The sequence below is a fragment of the Leptopilina heterotoma genome, unplaced genomic scaffold, assembly GCF_015476425.1.
Source record: "Leptopilina heterotoma isolate Lh14 unplaced genomic scaffold, ASM1547642v1 Lhet_54, whole genome shotgun sequence".
In the NCBI taxonomy this organism is placed as follows: Eukaryota; Metazoa; Arthropoda; class Insecta; order Hymenoptera; family Figitidae; genus Leptopilina; species Leptopilina heterotoma.
The window spans coordinates 6917790-6931894 of NW_025111118.1; the positions used below are offsets into that span (position 1 = coordinate 6917790).

The following is a 14105-nucleotide window of genomic DNA, read 5'->3' on the forward strand; positions in this document are numbered from 1 at the left end:
AATTAAAAATATTTGAGCTGACTCTATCTACTTTCTTTTATATATAATAATAATACTGATATTTATAAGTTACACGCACAAATTGTTGCTAATAATAATATCCCTATAAAGTTTCATATGGAAAAATTTATAATAATTGACTTCTACTGTTAGACTTCTTAAAGCATTTTTTTTTGTTTTGTTTGATAATGGAGGATCTTTTTTTTTTATTCACAGACTTTCAGTAGATCGTACAATGTCTCGTTTTTTTTTCTCGACATATATAACAGTAGACTTGAAGAATTTATTTTGATATGGAAATATTTTGGAAGTATATAATGTGGTTACGTTGATATTTTCGATTCTTTTTTCTTTTTTCCAATCCTTTTAAATGAAATTATAATAAATATAATACATTATAATAAATTATAATAAATATATGAATTATTTTGTAATATTAATAAATATTTTGTAATAAATTGTTTTATTATAATAAATATTTATTATTTTATTATGAAAAATAATTTTATTTGCAATAAAAAAATTATTATAATAAATTATTATTATAGTAAAAAAAAAGAGAATAATAGGCAGTATTTTAATAAATAGAAATATGAATAAAAATATTTTTCATTCGTAACATATTATGTAAACAAAAATATGCGAGAAAAATAATAAAGAAATAAAAAAAGAATAAAATGTCAGGAAAAAAGAAATACTTTGTTTACTTTTAAAAGTAGAATTCAAATTTTCTTTTCAGGAATTTTAAGATTTTTCTTGACTATTGTAACAAAGTGTTAAGTAACCGCATACGTTTTTCTTCATAAATAAATATCAAAAAGTTGACAATCGATTTTTTTCAACAAGTGTTTGTATGTGTGTGTGTGTGTGTGGTTTTTTTTTAAATATTATAAAAATCATATAGAACATACTTAAATATAGAACTCCTCACAAATGTTTCATATACATTTAAACAATTCCTCAAAGAATTTCGCATATTATTTTATACGTATAAACCCTGTCAATTCAGACTTCAATTTAATTAGTTTCATGTCCATATTTTTTTTTATATTTCTAAAAAAGACAAAATTGATTTAACTAATGCGTTAATTGACTTAATATATGAATAGATTTTTTTTTCTTTGAATTCTATTATTTTGAATTGAAAATTAAAATAATAATTTTTTTTCCCCATAAAATTGCAATAATGATTTCCGAAAATCAATTATCGCATTTAAGAGTTTATTAGATTTCAATATATTTTTTTTGCTTTCTTTTCTTTTGTAAATAATTTTCGAGAACAAATTTAATAATTTTTTTAAACTCGTCACTTGCATTCTTATAGAAGACAATGAGATAACTATATATATATATGTATATAGATTTTATATAATTATATAACGACGCAGGGCATTTTGTTTTCTTTTTAAAAATCCTGATATACTAAAAAATTGTTCTGAAAAAGCCTTCTTTTTAAAAAGACAATTTTTTTCTCGTATAAATACTAAGCATTGATTTAATTGATATTATAAGTATATAATATATTATTATTACTATTTTTCTTATTATTTTAATTTTATTATTATTCTTATTCTTATTCATATTTTTCTTATTATTTTTACTATTAATTTTTATTATTATTATTATTTTTATTATTTTTATTATTATTATTATTATTATTATTATTATTATTATTATTATTATTTAATAACATATTTATTAATAACATTATTCGTAATAATATTGTTATTAAAAAATTATTACTAACAATATTATTGATAACAATATTGTTATTAAAAATATTATTACTAATAAAATTGTTAATATAATAATATTGCTATAAATATTTTTATTAATAAATAATATTATTATATTATTATTATAGAAGATGAATGAAAAAATTTTTGTGTCAATATTCGATTAAAAGATGAAAATTTCTCAAGATGTTTATAATATTTATAGATGTAAGGAATTATATACTTAAGTAATATTTCATTATCAGTGGGAAACTTAAAAAGTTTCGCTTAATTTTTTTTTTAAGGAACTTATAAGCCCTATAAATTTTGCCCTGATAAACGTTCTTTATTTATGTCTAAGTTTAATTGTATAGGTATTTTTCATAGCAGGTGAACTTCCATTTTGATTTACAGAGTAATTTTAAATAAATTATTTCTTGTTACATTCTGATAATATTATTAAAACAAAATAGTTGAATAAATTTTAATTCTCTTATTTTGGAAATTAATTTAATTAACAAAATAAATTTTTATTTTATTAATGAAATTATAATTATAAATTTTTGGCTATTTTTTTAAAATAAATTAAATAATAAAATAAGTTGTCATTTTATTATTTTGTTTATAAACTTATGCAGAATTGTTCACATATTACGTAATACAGAAATTTTCGAATATTTTCCTTTAAAAGCTCTGCTAGTGGAACGTTAAACGACAAAAATCATTGAAATCTGACCCGGTCTCCCACTACTGAGCTTGTGACGTAATAAGTGAACGACCCCTTTAAATAAATATATTTCTGTGCCAAATAAGCAAAAAAATTGACAAAAGTGGAAAAAATAATTGAAATTGGATCAATTAGTTAAATAATTTAAAATAAATAATAATAATAAAGAAATTAGTAAATAAAAAAATAAATAATAATAATAATAATTATTATTATTTATTATTATTTAATAATATTAAATAATAATAAATAATTTTCAAAATTGGAAGATACCTGTATATGTTATTATTTTATAATATAATATACTAATATTATCAATATTTTACTTATATAAGTTACACACGTTTTAACGTGGATAAAATATTTTCCGTAAAAACGCATTGAAAAATGTAGAAATGAGTTGCCTTAATTATAATTATTAATTCTATTTATTATATGTATATATAATTTTTTTTTCTTGGACTTTGAAAGAGGGAAAAGTACACTTCTCATCAGATCAAAATCGTATCACTTTTATCGAATTGCAATTTGTATTGATAATAATTAATGGCAACTTGTGGCATATGCCAAAAAGATGAAATTCTTTTTTTTTCTTCAAAATTGAAAGTATAGGCAGTTATAGTCCCGGTCTACAACAATATATAGATATAAATATATATATTGTTTAATCCTACTTTATTTTTTTTGGTTAATAGTTTTCGAGCGTTTATTATACGATATAATAAATATTATAATAGCATTTTATTTTTAAGTCTAAAATTTTTCATTTCTCTATTTTTTTAGTTGACAATTTATATTTTCTTGTGTGTTAACTTGTTTCATTTCAAAGAAGGCTTATTTTATTATCGAAACAAGTTTTTTTGTATTGTTAATTATTAATAATCTTATTTTATAATGTCATTATAATGATATTATTTTATTATTATATTATTATATAATTTTTAACAATATAATAATATTATAATATTATTTCATATTATAAGTATTGCTTTTATTATTTAATAATATGATTATCGATAAATAAACAAATAAATTATTATTTATTTATTAATAAATTATATGTAATAATAAGATTATTATTAATTACCATCGTTATTAATATTACTATTAATTAATTTATCATTTATAATTATCATTGTAATTTTTTAATTTTTAATTGTTAATTAATTATCATTAGAATAAAATTATCTTCATTATTAATAATAATAATAAATATACGCAGTGATATTTTAGTATTTTTTTTCTTGCTATTATATATAGTAGGTGTATATAGTCAAAAGAAAAAATTCATCACAGTAAAAAGAAATATTTTGAAAATCATTCATTTGGTAAATAAGTCTGTTCTATAACTGGTCTTATTCATTAAGTGTCAAGCCTTTAAATCGAGGCCTCATCAAAAAAGCTCTAAAATTACTAATACGACGCAAGGGTCATTTACCCTGCTCTCTACAACCACGAAGATGAAAAATTGTCCACTGTGAATTTCGCATGAGCAAAGGGGTGCAGTCAATAAAAAATTTCGATCAATAAACTCCATAGACAAAAATTTGACTTTGTGTCAAATTATTTATATATATAAATGAATTATAAATTATAAATTTTTTCATTGTTGGAATTTGAGTAATTTTATTTTTGAAGTGATTAATTCATTTAATATTGAAATAATTAATTTATCATTGAACTATTTAACTTATTAGTGAAATAATTAATTTATTATTAAATTAGATAATTTATTATTAAATTAAATAATTTATTTTTGAATTATTTAATTTATTATTATTAATAAATAAATCATGAAATTACACTCAGAAAAAAGTCTTTGTTAATTCAAAAAAATCGATTTCTTATACTCCTTTTGTTTCATTCAAAATGAATGTAGTTTTAAAAAGATTTTTTCATTCAAAGAAAATTTCTTTGATTTAAGCAAATTTTTTTTACTCAAACAATATTTTTGAGTAAAACAAATTTTCTTTGATTGAAACAAATTTTTTTGAGTCAAACAAATTTGTTTAAAATTTGTTTCACTTTAAGTAACTTTTCTTTGACTCAAATAACTTTTCCTTGAGTCAAACAAATTTTCTTCGACTCATGCAAGTATTTTTTATTCCAACCAATTTTTTTTGAATCCAAGAAATTTTTTCTTAAAATTAATAGGAAATTTTATTTTTTATTTAATTTCAAGGAAATTTTTTTTGTAGATTAAATTTTCTTTGAATCAAAGAAATTTTTTTTTGATTCCAAGGAATTGATTTTTATTGATTCTTCAATCAATAAGAAATTTTATCATTCAGATAATAGTCAAAGAAATAATTCTTCATATTTAAGAAAAAAAATTTTTTTTTAATAAATAAATTGCTTATGAATCAAAGAAATTTTTTTGAGTCAAACAAATTTTCTTTGATTCAAACAAAATTTCTTAAAATCCAAGGTATTTGTTTTTTTAAATCAATAAAAAGTTTTATCATTTAGATATAGTCAAAGAATTAATTCTTTAATTTAAGAAAAAAAATTTTTTTTTTTAATAAATTTAATTGCTTTTGAATCAAAGAAATTTTTCTGAGTCAAACAATATTTCTTTAAATCCAAGGTGTAAGGTATTTTTTTAAATTCAAGGAATTCTTTCTTTAAATCAATAAGAAATTTTGTCATTTAGATATAGTCAAAGAATTAATTCTTTAATTTAATAAAAAAAAATTTTTTTTAAGATAAATAAATTGCTTTTGAATTGAAGAAATTGTTTTGAATCAATCAAATTTTCTGAAAATCTTTAATTCTTCAAGTTAATTCATTAATTAGAAGAGGAAATTTCGTTTTGAAACAAATAAATTATTTTTGAATCAAAGAAATTTTTTTGAATCAAATTAATTTTTTTTTTTTTTTTGTTAAATAGAAGAAAAAATTAATTTTCATCGAAGAAACAATTGAAAGCAAATCTTTGAATGAACAAAAAACTCTTTTCTCCATGGATCATTATAAAAAAGTTCTTCAATCAATAAATTTGATACGAACAATTTGACAAAATTTCAATGTTCAAATTGATTAATTTTAATTAATTGAATTAATAAAAATTTTCAATCACAAAATTACAAGAAATCAAATTATTAATCATGAATTTGTTACTGTTTTCCAAAATTTCAATGTTGAACTTGATTAATTCTGCTAAAAAGAATTATAATACAATTTTTGATCATAAAATTATTATTATTTTCAAAAATTTCAATGTTGAAATTAATAAATTCTATAAAAAGAATTAATAAAACTTTAGTCATAAAATTATTATTATTTTCTCAAAATTCAATGTTGAAATTGATTAATTCTATAATTTCTATAAATTAATTAATTAATTAATTAAAATTAATTAATAAATTAATTGAATTATAAAATTAATAGAATATTATTGAATTTGAAAATTGAATTAATAGAAATTTAAATTATAAAATTATATAAAAAATGAAATTATTAATCACGAAATTGTTATTTGAAAAAAAGTTGGAAAAATTCAAATAAAATTTGAAATGTAATTTGAATTTGAAAACAAGTTTCAATTTCAATTGATAAAAACTGATACAAAAAAGTCGATTACACGTTGAAATTTGATTAACTCGAATGAAATTAACAAAAATTTAAGTACAAAATTATTGTGTAATAATCATAATAATTTTTTTTTTTTTTTTTGAAAGAAAAGAAAGTTGTGGTTTTTTTTTACGAAACACATTGAGACGTGATTTTAGGAATAAATTAGTGACGAATGATATAAAATAAATAAATGATGGATGAGAATATTTTGAACCTCGATTATCGATATAATCCAATGGAATCTTGACAAGTACAAGGCATGATGATCTGATGATGTGTGGTGGCGATTTTGGGGACTCTCTGTGTGGGCAGGCCCGAGAGGCCCTTGACATAGGTGTACGTCACTGGACTGCGGAGAATTCGCTTTGGACTTTTCTTCGTGTGCTTCTTCTCAGTTTTTTCGGCGCGTCCCGACAATTTGAGACTCTGCAATGCCTTGCGTAGGGTGGAAGAGGCCGATGGCCTCTGCAGGGAATCGCTGTCGCTGCTGTGAGCGTCAGAGGGACTCTGCGAGTGGAAGGGGGACTCGGCAGAAGGTCGCGACCTACAATCACTGGGACTCCAGGACCTAGAGGATTTGGCCCTGGAGGAACGTTCGTTACTGCAGTTACGCCTGGAGAGCTTCTCTTGGGAGCGTGAGTTCGATGACCGGCCTCGAAGCTGGTCCAAGTAATGATGGGTGCGGGGGAATTTTCCACCCTCATAGAATCGATCACCACTTCCACGTTTTGATAGTCTTTCGGCACTTCCGGTACTACTCCCGCTACTGCAACCACTGTCCGTTGAACATTCATCGTCACGAAATTCTTGTTGTTGTTGCTGCTGCTGATGATGATGATGATTGCTATTATTATTATTATTATTTTGTTGTTGCTGTTGATTATTGGGTGGATCTGTCAACCTTGTTGACTCATCCATCGTCGCACAAAGAATCAAAATTCTTTTTCTCGAAACTTTTATTCTTCTTTTTTGTTTTTGGTTTTGCTTATCGTTTTTCAAAAACAAATCTTTGTTCGAATTTCACTTTTTCGTTAAATTTTTAATGTTTAGCATTTCATTTTTATTTAACGTTTGTTTTAACATTTAATGTCTTTTTTTAAAATTTCATTAAACATTTCTTCAACATTTCGTTTCAAATTTCATTTAGAAAAATGAACTTGAACAATCGAAGAGATTTTCACAAATCTTTGGAGAGAAGTGTTTTTTTTTTCCTTCGAGTTCCTTGTGAAGGGGAACTTTTAAAGGACAGAAAGGATTATTTTCCTTTAAGGGTTCACTGTTCTTTTTGTCAATAGTAACTTTTTTTCACTGTTTCTTTATTGTTTTTATTGAGAGGGAATCATTTGTTAATTGTTTTAGTTTGATTGGACCTCGGCGAATATAAAGTAAGTGAGACGAATGCGCTTTGATTTGGAGCGCATACTGAGCCTGATGGGGTGGTTACGCATCCTTTTATATCTTCAGCGATGCAGTTGGTTGCGCATGAGTCGAATGCAGGTGAGGGTGGTCTTAAACATTTTATTGCATTAACACAAAAGCAAACATTTTGTATGTTGTTTTTCTCTTTTCTTTGACAATTTTTGACATATTAACTTTAAATTGCATTAGAATCAATAATTTTCTCTTTGATCTTCAAAAAGGCATTCTTCTTCTTTGGAGTTTCTAGAAATAAATGTCAAAAGCAATTAATTTTCCGATTTTTTGGCAATTTTTTATTCTTTTTTTTCGAAATTTTTATTTACAATTTTTTTAATTGTCCCTTCTTTGAACTTTTGAACAAAAAAAAAAAATTTTTTTTTGCATTTTTTAAAAAACAAGTAAAAATATTCTCGAGATTCATCATCTTCGGATTTGAAGCAATTTTAAAAATCAATTTCGAAAGAAATTAAATTTTTTTACAGTTTCACATACTTTTTTGTCCTTTTTTAAAAAACTTTTATTTACAATTTTTTTAACATTTCTTTTTTTGAACTTTAAAACAAAAAAATAAAAAATATTCAAAATTCATCATCTCCGGAGTTTTAAAGCAAATTTTTTAATTTATCTCAAAAGAAATTGCTTTTACAACTTTTTTGCATTTTTTTTTTAGAAATTTTATTTGTAATTTTTTTAACATTTCTTTTTTTGAACTTTAGAACAAAAAATTAAAAAATATTCAAAATTCATCATCTCCGGAGTTTTAAAGCAAATTTTTAAATTTATCTCAAAAGAAATTGCTTTTACAACTATTTTGCATTTTTTTTTAGAAATTTTATTTGTAATTTTTTCAACATTTCTTTTTTTGAACTTTAGAACAAAAAATTAAAAAATATTAAAAATTCATCATCTCTGGAGTTTAAAGCAAAATTTAAAATTAATCTCAAAAGAAATTAATTTTACAACTTTTTAGTATTTTTTTGTCGCCTGGTTAGAAACTTTTTTTTCTAATTTTCTAATATTGTTTTTTAACTTTAAAACAAAAAATTCAAAAATATTCAAAATTCATCATGTCAGGAGTTTTGAAGCAAATTTAAAAAATTAATCTTAAGAGAAATTACTTTTACAACTTTTTAGCATTTTTTTGTCGTTTTTTTTAGAAATTTTATTTGTAACTTTTTTAACATTTCTTTTTTGAATTTTAAAATAACAAAAAATTCAAAAATATTTGAGATTCATCATCTTTGGATTTGAAGCAATTCTAAAAATTAATCTCATAAGAAATTAATTTTACAACTTTTTAGTATTTTTTTACCTTTTTTTAGAAACTTGTCTTTGTAATTTTCTAACATTTTTTTTTTTTTGAACTTTAAAACAAAAAATTCAAAAATATTCAAAATTCATTATCACCAAAGTTTGCAGCAAATTTTAAAGTCAATCTCAAAAAAAATTAATTTTACAACTTTTTAGTACTTTTTGTCCTTTTTTGAGAAACTTTTATTTACAATTTTTTTATCATTTCTTTTTTTGAACTTTAGAACAAAAAATTAAAAAATATTCAAAATTCACCATCTCTGGAGTTTAAAGCAAATTTTAAAATTAATCTCAAAAGATATTAATTTTACAACTTTTTAGTATTTTTTTAAAACTTTTTTTAGAAACTTTTTTTTCGTATTTTTCTAACATTTCTTTTTTTGAACTTTAAAACAAAAAATTCAAAAATATTCAAAATTCATCATCTCAGGAGTTTTGAAGCAAATTTTAAAATTAATCTGAAAAGAAATTAATTTTATAACTTTTTAGTATTTTTTTGCCCTTTTTTTAAAAACTTTTTTTTAACTTTTCTTTTTTTGAAGTTTAGAACAAAAAATTCAAAAATATTTAAAATTCATCATCTCCGAAGTTTTAAAGCAAATTTTAAAATTTATCTCAAGAGAAATTACTTTTACAATTTTTTAGCATTTTTTTGTCGTTTTTCTTTGAAATTTTATTTGTAACTTTTTTAACATTTCTTTTTTTGAATTTTAAAATAACAAAAAATTTAAAAATATTTGAGATTCATCATCTTTGGATTTGAAGCAATTCTAAAAATTAATCTCAAAAGAAATTAATTTTACAACTTTTTAGTATTTTTTTAAAACTTTTTTTAGAAACTTTTTTTTGTATTTTTCTAACATTTCTTTTTTTGAACTTTAAATAAAAAAAAAATAAAAAATATTCAAAATTCATTATCTCCGGAGTTTTTAAGCAAATTTTAAAATTAATCTCATAAGAAATTAATTTTACAACTTTTTAGTATTTTTTTACCTTTTTTTAGAAACTTTTCTTTGTAATTTTTTAACATTTCTTTTTTTTGTGCTTTAAAACAAAAAATTCAAAAATATTCAAAATTCATCATCTCCGGAGTTTGAAGCAAATTTAAAAATCAATCTCAAAAGAAATGAATTTTACAACTGTTTAGCATTTTTTTGTCCTTTCTTTAGAAACTTTTATTGACAATTTTTTTAAAAGTCCTTTTTTTGAACAACTGACATTTGATTGGAAAAGAAAAAAATTAAATTTTACTAGGATAAGAACATTTTTTTGAGTAGCTAAAAAGTTGGTAACATTACCGAAGCTAAAATTTTTATTTATAGGAATTAATAAAATTTTAACTAATTTAAATTATTTAAATTATTTAAATTTTTTTCCATAAAATTTTGCTTCGAAAAAAGTTAAAATTACTTTTTCCTGGATAAAAATCTTTAAACAATTTTATAAATTAAAAAAAACCTAAAAAAATTATTTTTTTATCAATTGATCCCCACTCACATATAAAAAAAATTAGTTTTTTAGGTTTTTTTTTAATTTCTAAAATTGTCCAAAGATTTTTAGCAAGAAAAAAAGTAATTTTAACTTTTTTCGAAGCAAAATTTAAGAAAAAATGTTTAAATAATGTAATTTAGTTAAAATTTAATTAATTTCTATTTTGAAAGTAAATTAATGTTTTTTCGTTTAATTTAATTTAATCTTCGTTTAATTCTCCCTTAATTGTATAAAATAAATTGCACAATTATAATTAATTATTATTTCCAAAGTGAAAAAAATGTATGTAATTCAAATAAATGATTATTTGTCTAATATCTCATAAATATTTTTATTTTATAAAATAATTTTTATTTAGAACAAATAAATTTTATTTGAACCATTTAATTGATCTAAATAAAAATTATTGATATAAATATTTATTTGATAATAAATACAGATAATCGTTTATTTAAATGAAATAAATTTTGTTTATTGTAAAAATTCGATACTAATTTTAATCATTAAACTAACTAAATTTTACTAATTACTTTCTAAATTTGAATTAGTAAAAATTTTTAATAACTTTGACTAATAAATAGATATTTCTACTAATTCAAATTTCTACTAAATTATTAGTAAAATTTACTAATATATTAGTGAAAATTTGAATTAGTAAATTTTACTAATAAATCTGTTGTAAATTACTTTTTATTAGTAAAATATACTAATTTAATGGCAAAAAGTCAGTCACACGTTCAAAATTAATCATTATATAAATTTAGAGGAATACGGTAAAATGTATACGTTATAGATTTTACCTTTTTTTTGGACATGTGCGCGAGTCCAAAAAATGAAAAGTAAGCAAAAATTATTTTCACGTGTTAAAAAACGCATGCTCGGAAAACTTATAAAACATTTTGACTTTACGCTGATATTAGAAGAAAAGGAAGTTTTCTATTTTAAAATTTTCCTCAGTATGAAAAAAGTAATTTATTTATAAGGTTTCTACATAGTTTTTTCTATATTTAATATTAGCAAGCGTCTTTTATCTTTTGCGCACATAAAAGGAAATTTCCGGTATATAAGTGACATTTAAATGAATATTAAATTCTTATAGTGATATTTAAATTAATATTAAAATCTATATTTATGTGTACAGTGACATTTAGGTAAATACAAAATTTTATTTTTAAGTGAATATTAAATTTAAATTAAAAAAAACATGAAAATTAAAATTAAAAATTTTTTTTAATTTATATAAAGTAAAATTTAAATAAACATTAAATTTTCTCTATATTTCTGCCGTTAAAAATAATAATTGAATTTTGTTTAAAAATAAATTTGTTACAAAAATAGGTTTTGTGGTTTAAAAAAAAAAAAAATTTTATCGATACCCTGCAATCTATGACGTACACATCTTTGACTGAGGTGGTGTAGGTCGCTGACCTCAGCGATCAATGTAACAGTTGCAGTGAGATCGGATGCTGAATTCTGACGAATAAATTCACTCGAAATAGATCAATATAATTTTATTATTCCTGTCCTAGATTTTATTTTCCAATTTTACGAGAATCATATTTGATATTTTCTAAATTTAAGACTATTTTTTTTATTGGCAATCACATTAAGGGTGGGTCCAAATTTAAAGTATATATTTGTCACACACCTTTATGTACTCTCCGCCCTTAATTCGCAGGATAAATTTCTTTATAACTTTTTTTAATTCTCTTCATTCTTTTTACTAGGGGAATGTAGTCAAGGTTGGCCTACTGTCTAGGTAGGCCACTCGCGTTTTTTTGTCAAGTTCACTAGCGCCACCTACGCGCATTTTTGTCGAAGCTTGTCTTAGTGAAACCTAACTTTTTGTTCAATTACATTTTCGGAAAATCGAAAATTGTGTTTTCTGTGACGTCGGTACAAAAAAAGCTCAAAAAAAGTTTTGTGCATAATGTGAAAAACCATTAATAAAAGATAAAAAACAAATTGAATCATCAAGGCAAGTATGCAGAAAATTTGTGGGACTCATGGTTGAAAGGAAAACAAAGTAAAAAATCGAATCCCGAAACGTATTTCTTTATGGTTACAACAATTCGGTAATGTTACTTACTGTCAAGGTCGGCCACTATGTGTTTAAAATGCGCAAAGTTGAGGACGAGCTACTTCATTTGCAAAAACTGCAATTCTGTATAACTCATAATATAATTGATCATCTTATTAATATTTTTATTTAATTTTATTAATATTTTAGTGCAAAACTTTTTTTTATTTATATTTATTTTTTTATATTGTTTATTGTTATTATTTTGTTATTTCATTAAGTTACAAACTGTAAACAATAAAGAATCAATTTTCCGTAACTCCAAACATGTTATTTTAGTTTTTAACGATTAATGCCCTTTGAATTTTAAACATGGCCGACCTTGACTGTAATGGCCAACCTGGACTACAAATTTTTTTTTTTTTAAATCTTTATAACTTTTTCATTTTTAAACCTGTCAATTTACTTTGTACAGAAAAAATGTTCCTATTAAACAGGACTTTCCAACCATATACTTCAATTGTCCAAATTCATTTTAAAAAAAAAGTTATAAACAAAAGTCAAAAAGGTGGCCGACCTAGACTATGTTCCCCTACATTTAAGCCATAAATTGATTAATTTGGAAATTTAATTTAATTTAGAAAATTGTTTTGTTAACCTATTTAATATTTATTAAATTTATTTACTATTTTCATTATTTATTTACTTATTTATTATAAAATTATTTTTTAAAACTGTTTTATTTATTTATTAAGTGTTATTTTTTTATTATTCAGGGCGTTGGGGATCGAACCACTGACCTTAAGTATCACTTACTGATTCACGTGCTTAAATGACTATGACCATTGACAATTATTAATTTGTTTAAATAAATAAATACTATTTATAGTATATTTCTGTTAATTTTTGTAAATAAGTACTATTTATTTACCATCGACAATTGTATATTTATTTATATAAATAGATTAATAATTAGAGATAGTAACATAAATGATAACATTCACTTATTATTTATTTATTATTTTTATTATTTATTACTCATTATTTATTACAAAATTATTTTATTTATTTATTATTTATTTAATAAATTTATTTACTTATTAATTGTTATTTGTTTATGATCTCTGGTCGTTGGGGATCGAACCACAGACCCTAAGTTCCACTCACTGATTCAGGCGCCTTAACGACTATGACCATCACCAATTATCAATTAATTAATTAATTATATTCTATTTACTATTTATTTATTTATTTATTTATTAATTATTTATTAAATTTATTACAATATTGTTTGCAATAATTGTTTGCAATAATTGTTTACAAAAATTGTTTACAAAACTTGTTTACAAAAATTGTTTACAAAAATTGTTTACAAAAATTAATTACCAAAAATTATTCGCAAAAATTGTTTACCAAAAATGTCTAATTTGAAAAAAAATACCACTTTTTTTTAAATAAAAATAAAATTTTCTGCTCTTTAAAAATTTTAAGTATTCTTTGTGGGAGGATAAAGTTGGAAGTTGTTGAAAAAGAAATTTTCCTCTCAATATAAGTTTTCTTTTGACCATAAAGGAGAGAGATTTATTTTCTTCTTCTTTCTTCTTTAGTATTTATTTATTTTTCTATTATGAAAATTTCTTTTAATAAATCAAGAAAATATAATGAAGGAATTTTTTTTTTTCTTTAATTTAAAGTTCCCTGAGACCTCATAGTGAGTAAATTGAAGATGTACCTTGATTGCGAATAGAAATTTCAGGTATTATGTATTTCTAATGAAGAACAAGAATAAGTATATATGTAGACAAATTACTTTAACGAGAAATAAATTAAATTTTTCCTCCAGTTA

At 21.6% G+C, this 14105-nt stretch overlaps 1 protein-coding gene across 1 annotated transcript; it reads right to left on the minus strand.

Annotated features, from left to right (window-relative positions):
- Positions 1-6027: 6027 nt before the first annotated feature.
- Positions 6028-7063, minus strand: LOC122508443 (homeobox protein 2). The gene has a single exon (XM_043621799.1). It carries the CDS (start codon positions 6934-6936, stop codon positions 6238-6240), a length of 699 nt encoding a protein of 232 aa, XP_043477734.1. The 5' UTR covers positions 6937-7063; the 3' UTR covers positions 6028-6237.
- Between the last annotated feature and the right edge of the window lie 7042 nt (positions 7064-14105).

Coding starts and splice junctions, on each gene's coding strand:
- LOC122508443 (XM_043621799.1), bottom strand. CDS start 6,936: ATGGATGAGTCAACAAGGTTGACAGATCCACCCAATAATCAACAGCAA.